Source organism: Oscarella lobularis, chromosome 13, assembly GCF_947507565.1.
Source record: "Oscarella lobularis chromosome 13, ooOscLobu1.1, whole genome shotgun sequence".
In the NCBI taxonomy this organism is placed as follows: domain Eukaryota; kingdom Metazoa; phylum Porifera; class Homoscleromorpha; order Homosclerophorida; family Oscarellidae; genus Oscarella; species Oscarella lobularis.
Window position 1 is genome coordinate 770,862 of NC_089187.1, and position 21,456 is coordinate 792,317.

At 44.4% G+C, this 21,456-nt stretch overlaps 5 protein-coding genes and 3 long non-coding RNA genes across 14 annotated transcripts; 2 read left to right on the top strand and 6 right to left on the bottom strand.

Annotated features, from left to right (window-relative positions):
• Positions 1 to 59: 59 nt before the first annotated feature.
• LOC136194569 (uncharacterized) lies at positions 60 to 4,194 on the bottom strand. Of its 4 annotated transcripts, XM_065983741.1 has the most exons (10): positions 4,085 to 4,194; positions 2,471 to 3,734; positions 2,293 to 2,421; positions 2,133 to 2,240; positions 2,017 to 2,082; positions 1,900 to 1,971; positions 1,573 to 1,846; positions 1,392 to 1,525; positions 454 to 1,343; positions 60 to 402 (listed from the first exon to the last, which is right to left on the bottom strand). In XM_065983741.1, the coding sequence occupies exons 2-9, from the start codon at positions 3,722 to 3,724 to the stop codon at positions 549 to 551; spliced, it is 2,832 nt and encodes a 943-aa protein (XP_065839813.1). In that variant the 5' UTR covers positions 3,725 to 3,734; positions 4,085 to 4,194; the 3' UTR covers positions 60 to 402; positions 454 to 548. The 4 variants fall into 4 exon arrangements, with proteins under 4 accessions (XP_065839813.1, XP_065839811.1, XP_065839810.1 ...); XM_065983739.1 differs by having other exon boundaries at positions 60 to 398; positions 1,900 to 2,082; XM_065983738.1 differs by having other exon boundaries at positions 1,900 to 2,082.
• A 68-nt stretch (positions 4,195 to 4,262) lies between these two features.
• LOC136194911 (uncharacterized) lies at positions 4,263 to 6,539 on the bottom strand. The gene is made up of 10 exons (XR_010671722.1): positions 6,455 to 6,539; positions 6,366 to 6,403; positions 6,229 to 6,316; positions 6,010 to 6,177; positions 5,892 to 5,954; positions 5,719 to 5,820; positions 5,519 to 5,583; positions 5,128 to 5,465; positions 4,957 to 5,073; positions 4,263 to 4,901 (listed from the first exon to the last, which is right to left on the bottom strand). It is a non-coding gene; the product is annotated as an uncharacterized lncRNA (long non-coding RNA).
• Positions 6,540 to 7,008: 469 nt separating this feature from the next.
• On the bottom strand, positions 7,009 to 8,786 carry LOC136194635 (uncharacterized). The gene is made up of 3 exons (XM_065983829.1): positions 8,634 to 8,786; positions 8,230 to 8,567; positions 7,009 to 8,175 (listed from the first exon to the last, which is right to left on the bottom strand). Exons 1-3 carry the CDS (start codon positions 8,674 to 8,676, stop codon positions 7,123 to 7,125), a joined length of 1,434 nt encoding a protein of 477 aa, XP_065839901.1. The 5' UTR covers positions 8,677 to 8,786; the 3' UTR covers positions 7,009 to 7,122.
• Positions 8,753 to 9,437, top strand: LOC136194637 (uncharacterized). Its single transcript, XR_010671686.1, has 3 exons — positions 8,753 to 8,840; positions 8,973 to 9,117; positions 9,180 to 9,437. It is a non-coding gene; the product is annotated as an uncharacterized lncRNA (long non-coding RNA).
• Positions 9,438 to 10,103: 666 nt separating this feature from the next.
• Positions 10,104 to 12,536, top strand: LOC136194636 (uncharacterized). Its single transcript, XR_010671685.1, has 5 exons — positions 10,104 to 10,433; positions 10,489 to 10,568; positions 10,618 to 11,197; positions 11,356 to 11,420; positions 11,836 to 12,536. It is a non-coding gene; the product is annotated as an uncharacterized lncRNA (long non-coding RNA).
• Positions 12,537 to 14,168: 1,632 nt separating this feature from the next.
• On the bottom strand, positions 14,169 to 14,766 carry LOC136194837 (dual specificity protein kinase shkA-like). Its single transcript, XM_065984091.1, has 3 exons — positions 14,739 to 14,766; positions 14,383 to 14,616; positions 14,169 to 14,332 (listed from the first exon to the last, which is right to left on the bottom strand). Exons 1-3 carry the CDS (start codon positions 14,764 to 14,766, stop codon positions 14,169 to 14,171), a joined length of 426 nt encoding a protein of 141 aa, XP_065840163.1.
• LOC136194615 (putative ankyrin repeat protein RF_0381) lies at positions 14,709 to 19,113 on the bottom strand. 4 transcript variants are annotated; one of them, XM_065983804.1, is made up of 16 exons: positions 19,000 to 19,113; positions 18,817 to 18,952; positions 18,618 to 18,770; positions 18,474 to 18,569; positions 18,326 to 18,422; positions 18,169 to 18,273; positions 18,016 to 18,111; positions 17,817 to 17,972; positions 17,668 to 17,766; positions 17,493 to 17,618; positions 17,280 to 17,444; positions 17,143 to 17,232; positions 16,990 to 17,094; positions 16,879 to 16,941; positions 16,035 to 16,814; positions 14,709 to 15,975 (listed from the first exon to the last, which is right to left on the bottom strand). In XM_065983804.1, the coding sequence occupies exons 5-15, from the start codon at positions 18,359 to 18,361 to the stop codon at positions 16,473 to 16,475; spliced, it is 1,383 nt and encodes a 460-aa protein (XP_065839876.1). In that variant the 5' UTR covers positions 18,362 to 18,422; positions 18,474 to 18,569; positions 18,618 to 18,770; positions 18,817 to 18,952; positions 19,000 to 19,113; the 3' UTR covers positions 14,709 to 15,975; positions 16,035 to 16,472. The 4 variants fall into 4 exon arrangements, with proteins under 4 accessions (XP_065839876.1, XP_065839877.1, XP_065839875.1 ...); XM_065983805.1 differs by having other exon boundaries at positions 17,143 to 17,229; positions 18,326 to 18,569; XM_065983803.1 differs by having other exon boundaries at positions 18,326 to 18,569.
• Positions 19,114 to 19,635: 522 nt separating this feature from the next.
• On the bottom strand, positions 19,636 to 21,435 carry LOC136194472 (uncharacterized). The gene is made up of 3 exons (XM_065983604.1): positions 21,351 to 21,435; positions 20,968 to 21,305; positions 19,636 to 20,915 (listed from the first exon to the last, which is right to left on the bottom strand). The coding sequence occupies exons 1-3, from the start codon at positions 21,352 to 21,354 to the stop codon at positions 19,842 to 19,844; spliced, it is 1,416 nt and encodes a 471-aa protein (XP_065839676.1). The 5' UTR covers positions 21,355 to 21,435; the 3' UTR covers positions 19,636 to 19,841.
• Positions 21,436 to 21,456: the final 21 nt, after the last annotated feature.

A 21,456-nucleotide genomic window follows, 5' to 3' on the forward strand; every position in this document is an offset into this window, starting at 1 on the left:
AATTTTTCTCCTACACGTGGTGGATGACATCATCTATTGCATACAATGACTCAATTAACATTACCACAACACATGCTCTATCCAAGAACACATTACGACGACCTGGTAATGTGGTGCTCATTTTTTACGGCACGCCTTTTGCAGAGCCGCACTTTTCATCAAATCCGCGATTTTTGCATAACTCAGACACAAATTCGGTTGACACAGCTCAAATCATGTACTCGAGACATTGATCTCTTAGGAGATCCTTCATTTTCGAAACGGGATTACGTGTATATGTTTAAAAGCTAAACATGTATTATATGCCTAAGCGTTGGCAAATAAATAGCGCTAAATGGCGTTTATCTTCAACTGCGGTCATTTTATCATTGCCTCTGTATCTTCCTTAATTAGGAGATCTATCTAAAGACAATGTCAAGCTTGACTTGAGTAAGCGCACAAAGTGACTGCTACCTGATAAATCCTTGCTTCATTTGAAACTACAATGTTTTCTGCAGCTTGAAACATGTGACTTATTTTGAATTCAACATTGTTTGCAAGATAACCGTTTACATTTTTAGATACTCAAGCGAATTCAAGGCACCATATCCTCCTAAGACAACTAATTTGTTGTCGTTCATCACGCATGTGCCATGAGACCGTCGGCCTTCATTCATCTCTGGAAACCGCACCCATTCGCCACTTACGTCATCATACATTTCAACCAAACTGCTCAATTCTGTTCCTCCCGTGGCAACAAGTTTTCCATTCCATGACGAAAACTCGCAGTCACAGTTTGTTGTTGGTTTTATATCAATCCACCTATCTTCCTTGATTATGTAACATTCAACTTTATTCATCCACTCTCCACCTCCTACAAAAAGTTTGTTGTCTATCGTGGCCAACGTACACCACTCTCTTCCTTCTCCCATTTCTTTTAGCTTTATCCATCTTTCTTCAGTTATGTCAAAACTATCTACTCTTTTACTCATTTTCTCCCCTCCAACAAAATAAATTTTTCCATTGGATCCAAGAGATGATCTACCCCTTAGTTGATACTCGACTGGAATTCGTTTCGTTAGATTAAGATTTACTTCCTTCTCATTTTTCCACTCAAATATCGCTTTGCATTTCTCTTTCCACTGGCCTCCCTTGACAAGATACCCTTTTCCGTTGCATTCAAAGAAACTTTCAATCCAGAAACCCACATCTTTCTTTTTCCACTCTTCACCAGTCAACAGGTACACTTTCTCGTACCATGCAGCGTGAATGATTCCGTTCAACTCAGCCACTCGCCTGTATGGCCTGCAACGAACAGGAAACCTCTTTTCCATTCGTCTCCACGTCCAGTCCTGTCCTCCAATCTAATAACAACATACACAGGCTAGAAAATCATAACTAACTCGTTTTACCTCATCGTTTTCTGTAACATCGTTTCCTCTGACACTCTTTGCTGCTTCTTCTTTGCCTGCAAGCTGCCTTAATAAACCATCTACTTCCTTTGCTTCATTTTGTTTCTTCTTCCAAGCCATCTTTTCCTTGTTCCCTTCAAAAAATTCATCCACAACAGATACTGTTTAGTGTCGATTTTACTTATCAGCTCGGAGAGTTTTTCTAATGCAATTTGGCCTTGCTCATTTTTCGTTCTCAAAACGTTTGGAACATTTTCAAACGATCTTTGCCATAACATTTTGGTAACCATTGCGCGCGACTTTTTTTCCGTTGACATTGCGAACTTTAGCAACCAGTCAAACTCAACTTCGGAAATGTGTCCCGTGTCAAAAAGACGTTTAGCAGTAGCCTCGGGATCCATAACCGAAATGAACTCCTGCAATTCAGATCGTAGAGTGGCCAAAACAGGACTTTTCTAGATTGTATCATTCTTTATAAAGTTAAAGTTTGCATGTCTGAAAAACGAACTTTTATCAAAAATCTGAAGAGGAATATCAGTGTAAGCTTCATCTTGTTAATTTCAAAGTCCATCCCATTATCCTGTGCCTGAATTATCTCTTTGCCTAACCAACGAAACATACTTACGCGCACAGAGTTTCGTATGTTCCTCAGTAAACCATAAGCGACCTCAAGATTGAAAATTGCCGGAAGCTGTAAAAATATAAAGATTAGGATAATAGTAAGAATAGTTCTATGTTGACCCAGAATTGTTTTAGCTGAAACGAGAACAAATCTGTATTCTCTTTGATCCAACGAAAATCAGAGACAATCCGTTGAGTTTGCTTTTCATGAATGGGCGTCCACAATGGCTAGAAGTTTTATTACTGATCAGACGTTTTCCTTAGCTATGTAAATTATTACTTTATTGACCAGACGGTTGGAAAGATTTGTAAGTCGGTTTGATAAGGACTCTACGTGATGATACACTGCATCAACTCCTGCGTGAGGCAAATATTTTCTCATTTTCCTTACTACAAGCTCAGTTGAGTTCTGGAAATGCGTTAAAAATAAAGTTATCAAACATCTTAGATCTTATTACGCGTGTGCAGCTTCTCAAGGCTTTGGCAACTGAATGAAAATGAAGTGATGGACAGCGCAGAAGAAACAGGGAAAGAGAAACCCATGGATGATCTCCAATTCGGAGTTTAATTGAAGCGTCGAATTCCACAAGGTAACTGACGTTTTCTGGATTGTTAAGCCCGCAGACAAATCGGATGAATTCTTTTCCGGACATGGTTAAATTCACGTAGCAACTTCCGGCTACAATTTCAATAGCATCTACTTGAATTCCAGTGAGGCCATAAATTTTTCTACGAAGACTGGGCTCTTCTTCTTTGAAGCCCTCCGCGTCAGTAAATGGCAACAACAATCGAATAAGACATTTTCTCTCTGGAATTTTAATTACAGGCACTAGCGGACTTTCGTGAGGTTTTCTTGCAGGTGTCAGCTTTAGAAAGGATACCTCGCAAGGTAAAATGACTGGAGGAACGGTAAATTGTTTCATAAATACTTGCAAGATGTCGTTAAACTCGCTCTTGTAAGATTCAAACATGTCTCTTATAGTCTCATCCACTTGAATATGCAAATACTTTCTTTCTAACAATGCAGTCTGTTTCGTACGAGTTGCTGAAGACAAATTATCTAAATCAGGCAAACGCTCTTTTTTTCCGCATAAAGCTTCTTTGGAAGACAACGGCAATGCTGAGGCTGCAGAATCTTTCAAAAATTGCTTCTGTTTGCCTATTTCTGGACTTTCAATTGTTGACTGATCAGTATGTTCGTGCTTGGACTTTCTATCGCTACAATTTTCCTGCAAACAATCTGCAGAAGCGGAGTGCACGGCAAAAGAGTCTTTCAACAATTGCTTTGGTTCGCCTATTTCTGGTCTTTTAATTGTTGACTGATCAGAATATTCAAGATTGGACTTTTTATCACTACAATCTCCCTGCAAACTGTTCGCAGAAGCGGAGTGCACGGCAGCAAAATCTTGATTAAATCGCTGCTTGGTAAAGCAAGAGAGAAGATCTTTTCCTCCATCCACTTCTTCTAGCACGGACATGAATAAATTGAAACTTGGTGAAGGGCGTTTTCTTAAGATAAAGACCAGTTTTCGCGCCAGATTTTCCTGAGAAATGCTCTGGGCGGTAAAGAATTCTTCGTATTGCCCGGCAGTAAGAAGTCTCTTTGAAAGAAGCTTGTCAAGCAGGACACCTTCCCGAATCATAGCTGGGAGAAAAGTGACTACTTCAGGCATCAGAGGATCGAGGCATTCAATCCACTTAGGGTCCGCCATTCATGCAGATCTGCAAACAAACCAATTTTGTAGCAACAAATAAATGTGCCCACAGCGATTGCGCAAATCACAAAGTGCCTAACTAGCTACTGGTTCGTTTTACTAGATTTGTTAAGAGGTCGGTTTAGACTGGTTTTGGCAGTGAGTCTCCTCTATCCCGTATGAACGAACGAAACTACCAATTAATACTAGTTTAGGGTGTCAAACTCTTGCAGACTGTTCTTTTCATCAATTTTTCTAACAGGAGTCGCAGTGGAAAACGCGAAGATGCGCGGCGTTCGGGTAAGGTCCTGAAGGACACGTTTCATAGCAGAGCCACGAGCACTCTTGAGAATAACAGTACCACTACCGTCCGTTTACCCGTTTTTCTTGTTCTTCAGACTGCGTTCGGATCGTTCAGAGTCATACTTACGTCTTGCTCTTCTTCCCTGGGCGTCTTTCGCTTACGCCTACTCTTGCGCCTAGCCCCCCTAACGCACGCGTAGTCCGCTGGCTCGTCTACGAGCGTCCGTTACTGGAAGAGCTATATAGGCGTCAGTTTATTGTCGGAAGATGCGCAGTAACCGTTAACATGTTCAATAAACGCCTATCTACATGGTAGACCTATGCGAGCTGATCATAGACCCATGTGGAGGATATTCCATTACCTGGAATCATCAGCACCGAAACGGACGAGCCATCAGAGTGATCTCGTCGAGCCAGTTCGTCGCTCAGAAGCAAAGATGCGTAGGCGGCGGCGTACGGCACATCGGCGCTGAGAAAAAGACTGCGAGCTCGACTGTCACCGTTGCCTCCGCCTGAACTCGCGGCATGATGATGAAAGTATCCGGAAGCGAAATCCTGAACGGCTTCGTCCATAGCAACGACCGATGAAGCGGCAATGGCGACGGCACGAGAGACGAAGACGGGTCAAAAAATCTTCGGCTTAGTCTAATACCAAATCGTCTGCTGCTGAGGAAGATGTCGCCGTTTTGACCATCTCTTCCTTTCCACCAACGCCGTCATTGTCGCCGGATGGGGCTGGGTGAGGCGGCAGAGGAGACGGATCAAAGTGCTTGCCTCTTGAGCTGATTTGTCCCATTTACTCAAGGACATAAGGTTGACTGCAAACAGAACGCTTGGCTCCAAACCGACGTGACCACCAAGCTTTGCCGTTTCAACGACAGCCGGAAAGAGTCTAAACAAAAAAAGAAATTACAATTCCTCTTAAGGAAATTACAACTCCCCCTTACGTAGTAAGTTACTGTCTAAACAAATCTACGTCCACGTCACCGAGTACGTCACCGAGTACGTCACCGCTTTTATGACCAGCAAACTTTAGTAATAGTTCCTTAATTAAAAGAGACAATCTAAATGCAGAAGAGATAACTGTCTAGACTTAAGACGTACCACCAAACGTTTACCTCATTGAGACTATTAATTATAGGAGTGATTCGTTGCTGGATACTTGGATTGATGATCAAATGGTGGAAGATTGATGCTATTGATGACGGGAACGCTTCCAAAGTGCCTTACCATCTGATTTGCAACGGAGCAGCATCGTTGAATACAGAGCTTCGGTATCTTGAACGAGACGACAGGTTTTCCCTTCGTCTCATCCTTCCTTAGTAAATGACAGAGAGCAGGTGTGAGACTGTTCTGCGCTGCGTCAATGAATTTTGGAGAATGATGAGGCGGACTCTTGGATAGAAGTTTGAAGAGAAATGATAGCCAATGGTTTATGGCGCCCGCTTCTTTGTCCCTGAGACAGAAAGGAGAGTAAGTAGAAAGATCACTAGCATTTCGTGATCTTACAAATGTAAAGATGTCAACTCCTCGGAACAGAATTAGATAACAGCCACAAAGCACGTGTCATTCGACTACATAAAGAAATTGTACTGCAATTGGTTGCTTGAGCCCTTAAAATACTCTACACAAAAGGGAGTATCCGCACAGGAGAAGCGTTCAAGGGGTCGTACATATAAACTACCGCAAACTATAAGCCCAACGTTTACCTCCAACAGATTAATTATTTTGCTTTGAATTTGACTTAATCCCGTTAGGCAAGCTGACGTCAAATTGGCGCTCCCTTTGAAACCCAACATCGTTATAAAAGTCTAAAGAGAACATGTCAGCGAAGTCGTCAGGGAGGAATAACTGGCTGAATAACAGTGGAACATGACCATACCTTAACAACTGCTACAGTCTGGCTATCTCTCAAACCAAGACCAATGACATACCCAAGGAGAAGCTACAAAGCAAAGACTGAACATCTGATATTTTTTTCTTATCCGCACTCATCTTGCCTTGACAACGCGTATCAGTATTTCGGCATTGTTCGCATACAAGCCGTACTGATTGACAAGCAAATAAAACACAGAAGAGAGATTCGATTCCGAAGAAAGAACCCCTTCATTTTGGACATTTTCCACCAAATCTGGACTGGATTCCCTTGGCAACGTGCCAATCAACACCTAGGAGAGCCGTTTAGGAAAATGAAAGTGGAGTTAGACGTTCAGTTTCACTTCCAATCCGTCGAGTGCGATCGACGCGATTTTCGCGTTTCGAGTAAGAAACGACTGCGTCAAGATGTGTAATAAAGCAGTGGACTCACTAAATAGGCGCTATCACGGATCGAAAAGCCCCTATCATTCGGTTCTACTTCGTTGTTGACGTTTCTAGCTTCCTTTCGCTTGGAATCTAAAAGCGATTCTGTGGAGCGGAAAACGACTCTTCAGACAAATGGCTTACTTAGAACTTGATCGCAAGCATCTCTGACGGTCGGAAGCCTTGCCGCACTGCTCGACAACCGCCTCAAAACGCTTTCCATTCCTTTAGCGTGCGCGACGTGGATAGCTTCCGCACTCTTCCCAACCTTCGGCAACCTTCCAATTTCTGTTCGTGGCGTCGCGCTTTCCTGAAACTCTTCGTCTTCTTTCTCATGCGTTGGTTGAACGTATTTCAAGACAAAGATTTTGATACCGTATTACGATCCAATTTTTATCATGCGCGCTCTAAAAAATTGATTGTTTTGAATTTTTTCTCCTACGAGTCAGGAACATACAAGTGGATGCATTATCTTTCTCGTACTGTATCATTTTCTGAATGTGGAAAGTAGAGTAAGCATCCTTACTATTTCCTGAAGACAGCAATCGTCTGATATTTAGCATCTACTGTGCGCATTTGAAGCGTTTCTTAGACACTTGAAACGTAGAAATACAGAGAGTCCATGTGTTGCATACAACGACTCCAGTTTCAATATTAAACTTCTGCCTTTTCACAAGCAACTAGTTGACAAACGCATAACATTACAACGACCCATACTCTACTCAAGAATACACTACGACAACCTGGTACTCATTTTTCAAAACATCTACCATGCATTACATTCCGCGTACTGTCTGTAAATCAGTGATATGTTAGTCAAGCTCTCCGCGAAGCACTCGACGGCACGCCTTTTGCAGAGCCCCGCTTTTCATCAAATCCGCAATTTGTGCGTACTCCGACACGGATTGGGTTGACACATCTCGAATCATGTACTTGAGACATTGATCTCTCAAATCTGTAACGAGATAATAGTCAGCAGCTAGACAAACTTCGGTCACAATAGGCGCGCACATCAAAACGTCAACAGTGCCGGTGAACAGATAAAGCAGCACCAACCGGAAAGCATCATATGAATACTGAGAAACAGGAATGCGTTTCACGCCTTCCGAACATTGGGAAGACTCCGCGAAAAAACCGGATAGAAGCATTCGACGGAAAAACTCGCTTCGCAAACAGAGCACAACTAGCGGGACGCGAATTGTTTTTGCATCGACTTCGAAAACGATGTCGTCTGGAGATACCAAATCTTCATTGTCAAGTAGTTCAGCATAACTTGAGGCAAACTTGGCTGTTGGGCAGCGACGAAAAGCCTTGCGGGCATCAGGTCTGAGAGCAGTAACAATTATAGTTGAAGGATCTTGAAATAAATAAACGGTGTAATCGTCGTCATTCAGGAGCCGTGTGTAATGTTCAAAGTACATGTCTGTAAAAGACCAGAAATTCTCGTCTTTCTCGTTCCCACTCAAACTTAGTCTACGTAAGTATGTGTAGCCAAAAACGTACACGCTGTTGAGTTTGCTGCTGTAACCGGCGATAAACTCGTTCGGCGCCTCTTCTATGGTCTTAATACAAGACCCTGCTCCATCACGTATCTCGTTGACGGTAATTCCCTCACACAAAATGAGGCAGCCTTTGGGACCGTTATAAAGATTCAAAACAAACCACCACAGGGAAACATCTTCTAAGGCAACTTGGGCAATGACTGTCACATTGCCATCTGGCGCAACCCTATATATTCGAAACATCCCATTGTCCTCACGCATATCAAGAAACACCACAGATCGGTCCTCCCTCACGAGAATGCTCAGTGGCTTCAGAGCATTGTCAACGCCACCAGCCAACGTCGTAACCACGCCGTCGTGAATCTAAGAAACGCAAGATCTCACGTTTGTTGGGCATAAAACAAATAGCGGGCCTACTTTTCGTATTCGTCCATTTTCAACGTCGGACACATATACCGTTCTGCTATATTGATCGACAGCCAGTCGAGAAGGATTATGAAAGAGCGCCTCTGTTGAAGGCCCATCTTTATAGCCTTCCTTGTTAGCAACGCCAGCAAAGAAATGCGCATTGACGTACACGCACTGATCATCGTCGTCAGAAAAATCCGCCGTGTCAAAACTCGTATCGACATCAATTTGCCAAATGCATTGAGATCGTATGTCTGCTACCAAAAGCAGGTCGTCAAGCAAAGCAAGGTCATCCACGCTAACTATCTTGTCGCTTCTCAGCCAAATATGGGGTGGCGGATCACAATCTAAGGGACAAATAAGGTAGACCGGGTCTAGTCTAGAATACAAGTACACATATTCCGCGCGCTCACTCATTGCCGATAGCTGTAATAGCTCTAATCTAGAGTAATCCATTCCAGCCGTAGATGCTCTCGCTCTTTTCTTTTTCGCAACTCGCTGAGACTACGCATGCGTCGCACGCATCCGGGAGATTCACGAGAAAAGCGGAATCCGCAAATTTTAGAGCCATCCTTCGGTTTTAACCGCTGGGAAGACACGGACTGCTTGCTTTTTCAAAGGTAAGAGGCGCGTTTGCCTTTGCCAAAGCTGTTGCAGCTCGGCTATCGTCCCCTTCGATCGTCAATTAGATACGTAGACGCTCTTCCCCTTTCGCTGCACAACGGAACGGATTCTTAAGTCGTTTGATTTAGATTTACCTCGTTGTCTTTGCACTTTGAAAGCGAATTAGCTTCAACGGCGCCGTGATAAGAAATTGCGCTCTGCCATGAAAATTATGACAGGGTCTATTCATGCTCAGAGCACAGAGCAACGATTGTGCATTTCTTGCTCGGAAAGGTAGTCTACCGCGCTGCGCCGCGACGCGTTTTCCCTTCGAAAAACTTAATATTGACAATTAGCCCCTCTCATATATGCGTGAGACATTCAGAAAGAAAGGAAATTAACTGTCGGCTAAACGCAAAGCGGAGCGGCAGCGACGACTTCTAAGTTCGTAACGCAGATCAAAGACCCCTTTGTTCGAGTTTTCGATAAGACAATGGACTCTCGTGAAGTGCAAATGAAATGCAGAATGACGTCATCTATTCTAAGAACACAGAGGTGCGTTTTAGAAAGTGGCCAGAACAATACGCGATTGTTCCATGAACATACGTAACGTCCGTTTCGCGCACGTAACAGTCGTCGTCCTCATCTTCGTCGTCGTCGTAGCGACAGTCTACTACGACTTCAACGCTCACGCGTGGACGAGGTACGCAAATAAGTCCGGCATGCCGTGTACACGCCCCGAAGCCGACATGTCGACGCTGGTGCGTCACACGCACGCCGTCATCGACGTCTTGGAGGAACTCGACGTTTCGTATTATCTCGTGTACGGAACGCTGTGGGGCGCTCTGCGCAACGGCGGCCCCCTGCCGTGGGACTACGACGCCGACATCGGCGTCGACGGCGACGCACTCGCTAAGTACGCGCACGAGCAGATCGTCGACGCGTTCGCGCGTCGTCATCTCGTCGTCACGTGGAGCGTTCGGCGCGGACGCTATAAGATCGTCTGCCCCGACGCGGAGGGGATTGAAGGAATCGACATCATGCCGTTTTACGATTATTGGCGGGATGGGATGATGCGTAGATGCGGTATAGAGAGTTGGGTGTTTTTTGTCAATTATCGCATGCATCACACGTTTCCCGCCCGACTCGTTGAGAAGCCGCTGCCTGTTCTTTCGTTTGGCGGACGCAACGTCACCGTGCCTCGAGGCGGCATCGAAATACAGAAGTATTTGTACAGAGACGATTGGTACAAGGAGGTTCCGCCCTTAGGATGTGATTAGCTGTCACACGCACACAGAGCGTGTTTTGGACCACAGATACGTGCATTTTACATCATAGCTTAGTAGTTTTTGTTTAGTGGCAGTCGTCTAAAGCGCGTTGATAAATGGCGAAGGGTTCGTGCGCGATTGGCACGCCAAGCAGCAAAACGATTGTACCGCTATCCGCGATCCTAAAGGGATCGACGTACTTCTTGCTGGCAAGCATCACGAGGGCAACTCTGCAGGAGAGCGAATCATGCAATTAATTGATTAAAGTCGCTCCCACAATGATGAGCAACGACGTCGCTAAGACCACCAAAGTCAGCAGAAGAAAGATTGAGCATACTAGAGGTACTGACTTTCAAATCGTTCCGATACCTACGCTGACTTGCAGAGTCGTGGGCAGGAGCAGCAACAGCACCCCATTTGGTTGCGGAAAGAATTGTTTGCTGTAGCAATGGCGCAATTGAATTACTCACAGGAGGGGTGCGTAGTGAAATGAAGAGACAGGTGGGAAATGATTTTCTCGTTCTAGGAGAAATAATTAAGGACGACAACGACTTCAGTTTGCCAACGTACACTGCACATCAGGTACGTCATGATATCTTGAATTTCGTTCTTTCTCGCCCCGGCGGTTCTCGTTGTAGCTCTTGATCCGGTCACTCCGAGCTTTCCTTTGCCTAGATTCGCTCCTGATTCGTCGATTTGGATTTGTTTGTGCTCTTGACAACGACTTCCCTTCGCCGACGGTTGACTATCTTGACGTTTCTATTGCGTGTGGGTTCTCGTTATCTCAAAATGCGTCTTTGCGGTTTCTCTTTAAGCTTCTCCGCTTTCGCCCTTCTCACGCGCCTCCTCCAGATTTTTGCCGAGGAGTAGGACACCGCTTATCCAATCGCATTTTAGGGCGGCGTTGCGTCCAATCGCGTTATAGGGCAGAGTCTTGCGGTCTCGAGATTCACTTCACGTGAAAGGTGTGAGTGCTAAACCAGCGATTTGCTATTCACCGAGTCTCGCTCTTGGAACGTTTTTGCGGTGCCCAAGCTACTGTCATCAAGGAGGATCGAGGGCGCCTGACGACTTTCGTTTGCTCGTCTACGTATACTACGCATCAGGTACGATCAGAATTCATTCTCGCGCTTTTCTCCCCGCCGTTCTCGTTGCCATCCTCCGGCAAATCTTGACTCTCGACGAGCACGTGCATGTGAGAGCTGCCTTTTCTGCTACACATATAGAGAGAGTTTCACTGCTGATTTGTCATTTTTTTCCAAAGATTTGTTTGCACTCTTCTTGGCGACGACTTTCCTTCGCGGGCGGTTGAATATCTTGGCATCTCAGGTAACTAAAGCTGGGTTTTGATATCTTCAAATGCATCTTTGCGGTTCCTCAATCTCACGCGCCATCCCCAGGTTTTTGCGTAGGAGTAGGGAACCACTTGTCCAATCACCCTCTAAGCCGGTCTTGCCATCCAATCGCGTTAAAGGGCGGTGTCCTTGCAATTAAGCACCCAGCTTTTAGGGAGAGGGAGAGTTAAACCTGCTTGCAATCTCTTTTTGTTTTCGCATTTCCCAGCTACCGGTAGTCCTCGCGAGCTGTATAAGTAGGAAACGTACGTTAGGAAAACGCGTGCTACTTGCGCAAGATTAATAGGTTCTATGGCCACGCCGAGCGCTCAGTTAATTAATTAATATCTCTTTATGTGCACAATAATCAAGTTTTTGCCTACCCACTATCACTTCTAATGAAGTTGCAGTTTCCATCTCTAGAGCAATCATCCCAATGGGCAACGAAATGTCAACGAGAGGGCCTGAAGTCCTTTCCGGGGACTTATCCGAGTCCGCTATAAAATCAGCACAATCAAGTGCTCTAAACAGCTTGGACAACGATTTGAGAATAGCAGTTGCTATCGTAAACAAGACGAATTTTACTTTTGATTGTGTTGGCCGCCAATGGGGCGGTGGAAGGTGTGCGTTCCTTGATGGAGGTCCGAGTGGCTCCAGAATTTCTCCACGTCAAGCAGTAGTTTTTGGAGGAGAGAAAAAGTTTGGGCTTTACGGTGTAGCCTACTTGGTCACCTACCAGTTTGAAATTAACGGCGAGCCATACACATTAGATGTGGCTTTCAAAGTGGCTTTTAGAGGTGACAATTGGTGGAACGTAGCAATTACGAAGGGCCACTCGTATGCTTCACAATACAGATACGACGAACTCAGAGTGTCGTCTTTTATAGCTACTGGCCAACCAGCCGTCATTCTTCTTGACAATCGCCGATTTTCCGTGACAGGCAAGCAAGGGATTGGCGATCATAGCCGCTTGACCATAATAATTGAGTACAACGATGAACGAAAATCTAAAACGTGTTAAAAGAGACAGGAAACGTTCTGCATGATTAGCTGTTATTGCGTTGTCATTGTCCGTGTCTGCTGAACTGATCAACTGTAAAAGATGCTAAATGTTATTGTCTGCTGGAGTTGCCTCTAAACGCTGTTACGTAATAGCAGACCTTCCGCACTCCTTCTTGGCATTCCGCACTCTTCGACACTCTTTCGCACCCTTCCGCATCCTTCCGATTTCTGTTCGTAGCATAACGCTTTCCTGCCATATTTTCCATGCTAACTGCGAGAAAAATGGTTCGAGTCAGTGAAGCACCCGCGCCAATTTGGCAATATTGAATTCAAATTTTGAGCAAAACACGCTGTGGGGGCTGTGGTTGAGGTAGTACACATCCGGGAGACTCGATCGCGAGGAACCTATTTCAGCAAAAGGAATCTGCAAATTTTGGAGCCATCCTTCGGTTTTCAGCTGCTGGGAGGACACGGACTGCTTGCTTTCTAAAAGTAAGAACGCGTTTGCGCGGAACGGACTCCTAAATCCTCCTCACTTCACGGCGTTTCAGCCGTTTGCGTCGATCCACACAACTAAGGAGCATGGATTGGCGGGTGGGTTCGACTTCAAGTTAGCGCAGGGAACCATAAGCCTCCTTAAAGCGAGATAGCCGCTTCACCGCCGTCTCAGAAAGCTTCGAAATCACTGACTCCCGTCGTACAAAACGAGAATGCAATAACCTCATTGCTTAGAATAATCTGTTCACTGTAACATGCGGAAATAGGTCAAAACGGTCTCGCCTCTGACCCAGATCATTTCTGTTCTTTATCTTTTATTTGTCTTATCATTTCTCCAGATAAAAGTGATCGTGCGTGATCTTCGTGTATGAGACTTTCGGCCAGCCAATCTCCGGATTGAGACTTTTGGGATAATGAAGGTGACGAAGTCGTCGATCTAGCTAGGTTAGTGCCAAGCTGGCGAGTGTGGAATTAGGTGTCCGGAATTTGAGCCTCAAACCACGTGCTCTAGAGGAACCTATGAAGTGGGAGTCGGACAGCCATCGATAGATCCTGCTTATAGTACATAGAACAGATATTACTATCACAGAATAAAGCTTGAGAGATACGAAAACGGAATAGAGTAATCACAACGTGCAACTTCACTAATTTTGTAGTAGGTACAGACATACGAAGATGCACCATCTAGTTGAAAGTGTTGATGCACAATTGTATTGATTAGAGTAGCCTTTCCTCGTCCAACACTTGCTCAATCGCATTTGCAACGGCTGAAAATTTTGGTCTCTTTTTAGATTCGTGAGACCAGCAGAGCTGTATCAATTTAGACAACGCAATCGGGACATGGTCTGGTATAGACGATGTCTGTGATGTAGAGCAATAGCGGCTTTAGTCTCTTCTCTAGTGCAGTGAGCCAAATCGTCGTACTCTTCGTATGGAGCGCTTCTGGTCAGTATTTCCCACAGTACGATTCCAAAAGCTAAAAAAGGCATCGTGACATACATAAACAAATCAAACAGAGAATAATTATATACTTGTACTCGTCTGCAGAAGATCCGTAGGCTTTCTTCAGAAGAACTTCAAGAGACATCCAATACAAAGTTCCGATGTGCCATACTGTCATCTCTTCAGCTTCGCTGTGAAGCAGCTTTATCTCTTTTTCACTGTGATGCGAGGAGCGGTTATTGTTCTTTGGCCTTGTCTCCTTTCTCTCTTTGCCATTCTTGCGCATCCAAAGTAAGCTACCTTAACTAACGACCCAGCTGCGGTCAACCAGTAGATTTGCCGTCTTCAAATCACGATGAATTCGCAGGGGACTTTGACAATGTAGGAACTCCATTTTTCGAGAAGCGTCTAGCGCGAATCTAAGTTTTCTTACCATTGACAAGGGTGCAGAAGACAGCAAAAGTTCTATAGCGATCCTCTCTCCGCATATTCAATAACCAGGAACGGTCCGTTGCTTGCGGCAATTTTTCCGGCTCCAAAGAATCTTGCAACGTTCTTGTGACTGTGTAAAGTCATTATTTCAATTTCCCTTGCAAATTCTAGCAACACTCGCTCATCGAGTTCCGCAATGTCCATCAGTAGCTCTTTGATTGCTACGTACGTCATTCCTCTGTACTTGGATTTATGAACCTTGCTGTATCCACCGCGACAAGTTGTGTCAATTCTTTCCTCCAACTCTCTTCTTCTTCCTAACAAGTCCAATATGTAGCGCCCTTTGACGCGCGCCGGCGTCGTTCAAATTTTATGCTTTATTGCTAAATTAATTAATAAAATGTAAACTACAAATTGCACGTAAGGATAAAACTGTTACCGTAAACTACACACCAAGACAAAAACATGCTTTCATTTTCATACCAGTAACCTTGTACGCATATCTACAACAGCAAAGACGTCACTTTTTTGTACCTTCCTTCAATGATTCTCTTGCTTACGGACGACTCCGTACAGGCCAGCAAGACCTTTTTCACAAGAGGATCCTCCGTTTTTGCTTTCCATTTCTCCAGCGCTAGTTGAAGACTCACTTTGTTGCTATGGTTTTCTCGTCGTATTTCCATCATGACCTCTGCCGACAACAGAACACAGCAGATCTCTTCCCATTTCGAGCTCGCTCCCGAAGAAATTGCCGCAATCAGATCTTCGGTAACGACGCTGTCTTCGGGAGGAAAACGGCCTCCGTGCTTCAAATCTCCGTCTCGGATACGGTGAGGAAAACGAAGACGGTTAATTCGAATGTGAGGATAGGTGGCATCCCGAGCTTTTCTTGCTTTTACAATTGCGGTGTTGCTCTTGCACGACTTGACGTCGGCCCTATCGTACACGGCCACCTCCGAACTGTGACTCTCAAGGTTGTCGCTGCCCAAATAGCACCATTCCATTGGAGTACCATTTGCTTTATCGCTTCGAACCGACTCGACAGTGCGTTTTATGTCTTCAAGTGTATTCTTTGCTACTAATTCGCCTCCTTTCGAACAGCGGACAATCACGTCGACGGCATCATTTTCACTTGTTATTTCGACGAGGCATTCGACGAAATGACTTTCACCGGACACTTCGAGTTTGAACCCGTCTTTCCACAGAATCATGCGATATCCCGAAATAGCGGCACAGCGACTTTGAAGAACGGGAAAAAGCGAAGGTGGAATGGCATCCGTCTTAGGATGAGAAACTCTGTAGCGACGACCGCGGTAGACAACCATGTCGTCTCTCTTCTCCCACACCCGAGCCGGTTTTGATTCCTTGATTAGGCAAGGAACGTGATAGGAGTGGGGGCCATCTTTACCTTCAATTTGGCAAATGAGATCAAGATCGAGCATCACTCGAATTGCTTCATCCGCAGTGAACGACGCACACGGAAGATCTCGCTCCCATTGCTTTTCCTGAAATAACTCGAGAGCTACCCCAATGTGATCTCGATTCACTTGGCCCGTGTCGTCGTCGACGGCGCTGATGTAGAACTCGTCGGGATCGGAGAGGATCGGTCCTAGAAGATTGGTTACCAAAAGCGACGGCTGCAGATAGATTTGTTCAAGAGTGCGAAAATACAGAATCTGCGGAAACACAACTCTTTTCGCAAAGGAAGAGCGCAAATAATAAACGTTTAGCTTACAGTTCCCGAATCGTGAAGGTTTTGGGCCAATAATTTAATTGGCAGGTCTCTGATGAGAGGTCGACGAAGGCGATGTTCGACAATGCTTCTAAACTCTTCTAACTTCAGGAACCGGTTATCTCCGATGAAATAGTTTAGAATAAGCGATCTGCAATCCTTGATTCTTTTCAGTTCGCATCGAAACAAATTCATAGCCTGCGATTGTCCCTTTTTGCAATCCATTTCAACAACGCCAGCCAAACGGAATATTCCCGTAAACTCTTTGACAAGCTGTGCTATGTAAATTCGAAATGCGCCTAAAGGGTCAATGCTGTTGTCGGGGTTATCTCCTGTTCTCTTATTCCCAACAACGACGATCGGGATGTCGGAGACGATGGATTTTCTCTCCGACTTTAAAAAAGCGAGCCATTGTCTCATGCACTTCCGCTATCACGTCTTTCATTTTACTCGCCTTTTACCATTTCCATCCTCTATGTCAACGACGCAGATGAAAATGGTCAAGGCAAAGCGAAACAAAATAGCATGCGCGACGCGGAACGTATAGTGACCGCCAAAATCCCAGATGGACATCAGGCCCACCCCGTCCACTTGCTTGTTGTGGACATCGACTCCGGACGTTTGATCGAGTTCGTCTGATTGGCTTTCGCTCGACTGCGCTGTGATGCCACACAGAGAATTTGTGAGGGTCGTCTTTCCGGCCATCGGTTCGCCGACGAGACACGTTTGAACGCATTCTGGTTGAACTCGTTCGCTGTCAAGCCGAAATAATAACATCAGCTCCTAAATATTTCAAAATGACTATGGCCTTTGCGGTTAGAAATAAAAAACACAAAAGGTAGCTTACATATTCGGCTTGCAGAAATACTTGCATTTCGCCTTCAGCTGTCTCGTGAGGTTTCATTCCGTCCTGATTACAAGTCTAGAACAATGTCGGTTTTCTTCGAAGAAAACTTACATCGTTTTCAGCTTCGAGCGATAGACCGAGATTCAGCAAATATTGAAGAATTGACGGAGAATGTGTTATAACCTTTCCATAAAGATGTAGCAACGAGTTTTTGCTCTGAAACATTTAAATTCCCTATATGCCCAATTTAAAAAAGTAAGCTACCTTATCAACTACTTGGTAATTTGCATTGTGCTGCACAAACCACTTTAAATTTTCCACACTTGAGCATCGCATGATTGGTATATAACCCTTCTAAAGCTTTTAATAGCAAATAAATAAGATCGCTTGTGACGCATTACCTCATCCTTATCCTCCAGATTCGACCCATCACGCAATAGATGGTCAAGAGACAATGGAGAGCCGTAACGAACAGCCCAGTGAATAACACCAGGCATTTTAGCAACAAGAAGTTTTTCAGCAACAAAGGCATCAAACGCTTCTTTTGCTCTATCTGGGTCGAATCCCTGAAATAAGAACATTATACAGACTAAGCAAAAGAGTACCCACATTACATCGTCACAAAATGTCAATCCAGAGAATTCAATTTTCAGCTCCGCAATAGCTTTTGCAATGTCTTTTGCAACATAAATGTCTTGATCTTCATTATCAAACATTACCCACAACAAAGTGGTTCCAGTCTAAAACGGCTATTCAAGAACATGCGTTTACTGCTGTACTTAATAATACGTTGATATCAAATATCGGCTGGACACCGAATTCTAATAGTTTTCTAGCCAATCCAAAATTCCTCCGCAAACAAGCCAAAGACAATGGTGTCCATCTTCCCTACACATGTGCTAAAATAAGATGAAAACATCAGGCAAGCAGAATCTTACCCAAGGATTCTGGCCGGGAATAAATGAAACAGTGGCTTTCGCGTCTAGCATTCCAAGAGGCAATTTTTCTACTAGCTGGGCAGAGAAATCGATTCGATCGCTTTCTTCTTTTTGAATCGATTGAGCAAGGAAATGAAACGCGTTCCACCCGTCACCCTGCAAATATTTAAAGAACAGGAAGGTGCATTCAACCGCTTACATCTGTACTCCAAAGCCGAAATTCCCTTTTACAAAGCCAATTAACTACATCCATTTGCACACCTTTAACAGCCCAGTGAATTGCTGACCTTCCATACTAAAGAAAGGTAAAATCAGCAAACATGATTTCCTCTTGCATTATTCTCTAACAAACCTCAGTTTTATAGTTGGGATTGAGTTGGGCATCATTTTTCATGTATTTAAGCCAAAGCTTCACCATTTTTAGCCCGCCAAAACAAGCGTAGAAAAACAGAGGAGCCTATAAGGTAGCCAATTCAATAATAATTAAATAGGTAAATTGTCTTTCTTACACTGTCATCCGGTTCATCTAAATACGAATTCTTCATAAAACGTTCTGCTATCTGAATGCGTCCATTCGCAAATGCCAAGTTCAAGGCCAGCGTTCCTCTTTAAGTAAAACAACAAGTTGTGCGATACACTAACGACATTCCGTATTACTAAATTAAGTGAAATCTTTGCTCCATTCTCCACAAGCAAATCTACAGCAGATTCATCCCCAATAACACAAGCCATCATCAGAGGTGTAAGATTAGACTAATTCAATATTTCATATTGTGCAAAAATATCTCAAATAAATCTTACCAGGAACCCAACTGACTCAAAATAATAATTTGACGTGTTTTCCTTGATAATACAAACGTCGTCATCAACTGCTGCCCCTCGTCTGATTAATTCCTTCAAAATTTCAATTTTTCTTTTCAACACTGCCACAGTTATCAAACTCCAGCTGTGCCCCTGTACAGATCAACTCGTGTACAGCCCGTATACAGCAAACTCTCACCCTAATCCGATCTTCTCCGCAAATCAACTCTTTATTGACGTACACTCGACTCAAATCAACTTTTCCACTTGAAAGAATTTCTTTTACGCTTTGTAGATCTCCCCTTTCCACGCATCTGTACAGGCGTTCTTCTTTTCTACAAGAACTGATCGTTTCGTTGATTACGCTGCTGATCTTACTCACTCGCAATCGCTTTTTTCGTCGCAAGATATGCCGCTGAACTCTTCCAAATATTTACCTGCCATGCCGATAGCGAAAAGAAGCCGCACAACAAGAGAACTTTCCGAGAACCACGTGATTTGCCTTTAAAGTCGAGTTCCCGTAGGAACTACAAGAGGTGCTTTCTTGTGGGCCCTTGCCCGCGCCTTTACAGCATATCAATGGGTTCAGGACAACGGAGACGAGGAGGAAGGGACAAACCTACGCTATTCACGGAGGCGATAGGAGAGAAATGGAGCAAAATGTCAAAGCCAGCGCTATGGGACGAAAATAGCGCGAGACAACTCAGAAAAGATACTGGATAGGAAGCATGTAAATTATTTGATTGCTTTTCTTTATGACTACCCCCGGTACCAGTGTTATTCTGGTGATAAGTGGAAGATAAATGTCTTGGGGTAGGAGAGAAATTTGTTTGAAAAGCCATTCTTTAGGTGAGGAACACGAGATTGAATTGTCAGAATTTGGAAAGTAGAGTAAGCGGCCTTACTATTTCCTGAAGAGGCAGCAATCACCAATCGTCCGATATTTAGCATCTACTGTACGTGTTTGAAGCGTTTTAGACATTTGAAACGTAGAAATACAGAGAGTCGATATGCGGCATACAACGACTCCAGTTTCAATATTAGACTTCTGCGTTTTCACAAGCAACTAGTGGACTAGTTGAAAAACGCATAACAACACAACACATACTCTACTCAAGAATACACTACGACAACCTGGTACTAATTTTTCAAAAACATCTACCATGCATTACTGAACGCACACGTACATTCCACTGTCTGTAAATCCGAGGGTTCAGTGATATGTTAGTCAAGATTTCCGCGAAGCACTCGACGGCACGCCTTTTGCAGAGCCTCGCTTTTCATCAAATCCGCAATTTGTGCGTACTCTGACACGGATTGGGTTGACACATCTAGAATCATGTACTTGAGACATTGATCTCTCAAATCCGTAGCGAGATAATAGTCAGCAGCTAGACAAACTTCGGTCACAATAGGCGCGCACATCGAAACGTCAACAGTGCCGGTGAACAGATAAAGCAGCACCAACCGGAAAGCATCATACGAATAGTGAGAAACAGGAATGCGTTTCACGCCTTCCGAACGTTGGGAAGACTCCGCGAAAAAACCGGATAGAAGCATTCGACGAAAAAACTCGCTTCTCAAACAGAGCACAGCTCGCGGGACACGAATTGTTTTTGCATCGACTTCGACTTCGAAAACGATGTCGTCTGGAGATGCCAAATCTTCATTGTCAAGTAGCTGAGCATAACTTGAGGCAAAATTGGCTGTTGGGCGGCGATGAAAAGCCTTGCGGGCATCAGGTCTGAGAGGAGCAACAATTATAGTGTAAGGAGGATGAAATGAATAAACGGTGTAATCGTCGTCAATCAGGAACTGTGAGGACGTTACAAAGAAGTGTTCGAGTCTATAAGACGAGCAATTTTCGTCTTTCTTGTCCCCGCTCAAACTTAGTCTACGCAAATCGATGCCGCCAACTTTGAAAACGTACACGCTGTCGAGTTTGCTGCTGTAACCGGCGATAAAGTCTTCGTCGGCTATCGTCTTAATACAAGACGCTGCTCCATTGCGTATCTCGTTGACGGTACCTTCCTCACACAAAATGAGGTAGCCTTTGGGACCGTTATAAAGATAAAAAGCATTGTTAAGCCACCAACACAATCCTTTGTAAATATTTAGGGCAACTCGGGCAATGACTGTCACATTGCCATCTAGTGCAATCCTATATATTCGAACCTTCCTTTTGTCCTGATGCATATCAAGAAACACGACAGATCGGTCCTCCCTCACGAGAATGCTCAGTGGCTTCAGAGCATTGTCAACGCCACCAGCCAACGTCGTAACCACGCCGTCGTGAATCTAAGGGAAAGACAAGATCTCATGTTTGTTAGGCATAAAACAAATAGCCTACTTTTCGTATTCGTCCAATTTCATCTTCAACGTCGGACACATATACCGTCCTGCTATATTGATCGACAGCCAATCGAACAGGATTATGAAAGAGCGCCTCTGTTGAAGGCCCATCTTTATAGCCTTTCTTCTTAGCAACGCCAGCAAAGGAATCCGCATTGACGTACAGATAATCGACGTAAGAAAAATCCGCTACGTCAACACTCTTATCGACGTCAATGCGCCATATGCAATGAGATCCCGTGTCTGCCAGCAAAAGCAGGTCGTCAAGCAAAGCAAGGCCTGCCACGTAATCTATCTTTTCGCTTTTCAACCAAATATGGCGTGGCGGATCACAATCTATGTGAAAAATAAGGTACAAGTAGACATATGCCGCACGCTTACTCATTGCGGCTAGCTCTTTTTCACTGTAATCCAGTGTAATCCACTAAATCCAGATCTTTTCTTTCGCAACTCACTGAGACTACGCATGCGTCCACGCGGGACTTCG

What these genes read in the sequence shown, in the direction of transcription:
- LOC136194569 (XM_065983739.1), bottom strand. Translation starts at nt 3,724, where the DNA reads ATGGCGGACCCTAAGTGGATTGAATGCCTCGATCCTCTGATGCCTGAA. An exon ending in TCTTCAGATTTTTGATAAAA is followed by an intron (nt 1,847 to 1,899) that starts GTTCGTTTTTCA and finishes GATACAATCTAG; the next exon opens with AAAAGTCCTGTTTTGGCCAC. An exon ending in AAAACTCTCCGAGCTGATAA is followed by an intron (nt 1,526 to 1,572) that starts GTAAAATCGACA and finishes AATTTTTTGAAG; the next exon opens with GGAACAAGGAAAAGATGGCT.
- LOC136194635 (XM_065983829.1), bottom strand. Translation starts at nt 8,676, where the DNA reads ATGGATTACTCTAGATTAGAGCTATTACAGCTATCGGCAATGA. An exon ending in ATTACAGCTATCGGCAATGA is followed by an intron (nt 8,568 to 8,633) that starts GTGAGCGCGCGG and finishes TTTGTCCCTTAG; the next exon opens with ATTGTGATCCGCCACCCCAT. An exon ending in AAAATGGACGAATACGAAAA is followed by an intron (nt 8,176 to 8,229) that starts GTAGGCCCGCTA and finishes TGCGTTTCTTAG; the next exon opens with ATTCACGACGGCGTGGTTAC.
- LOC136194837 (XM_065984091.1), bottom strand. Translation starts at nt 14,766, where the DNA reads ATGTTTTTGTCTTGGTGTGTAGTTTACG. An exon ending in GTCTTGGTGTGTAGTTTACG is followed by an intron (nt 14,617 to 14,738) that starts GTAACAGTTTTA and finishes TGGACTTGTTAG; the next exon opens with GAAGAAGAAGAGAGTTGGAG. An exon ending in AGCCGGAAAAATTGCCGCAA is followed by an intron (nt 14,333 to 14,382) that starts GCAACGGACCGT and finishes GGATCGCTATAG; the next exon opens with AACTTTTGCTGTCTTCTGCA.
- LOC136194615 (XM_065983801.1), bottom strand. Translation starts at nt 16,451, where the DNA reads ATGAGACAATGGCTCGCTTTTTTAAAGTCGGAGAGAAAATCCATCGTC. An exon ending in ACCTTCACGATTCGGGAACT is followed by an intron (nt 15,976 to 16,034) that starts GTAAGCTAAACG and finishes GTGTTTCCGCAG; the next exon opens with ATTCTGTATTTTCGCACTCT.
- LOC136194472 (XM_065983604.1), bottom strand. An exon ending in AAATTGGACGAATACGAAAA is followed by an intron (nt 20,916 to 20,967) that starts GTAGGCTATTTG and finishes TCTTTCCCTTAG; the next exon opens with ATTCACGACGGCGTGGTTAC.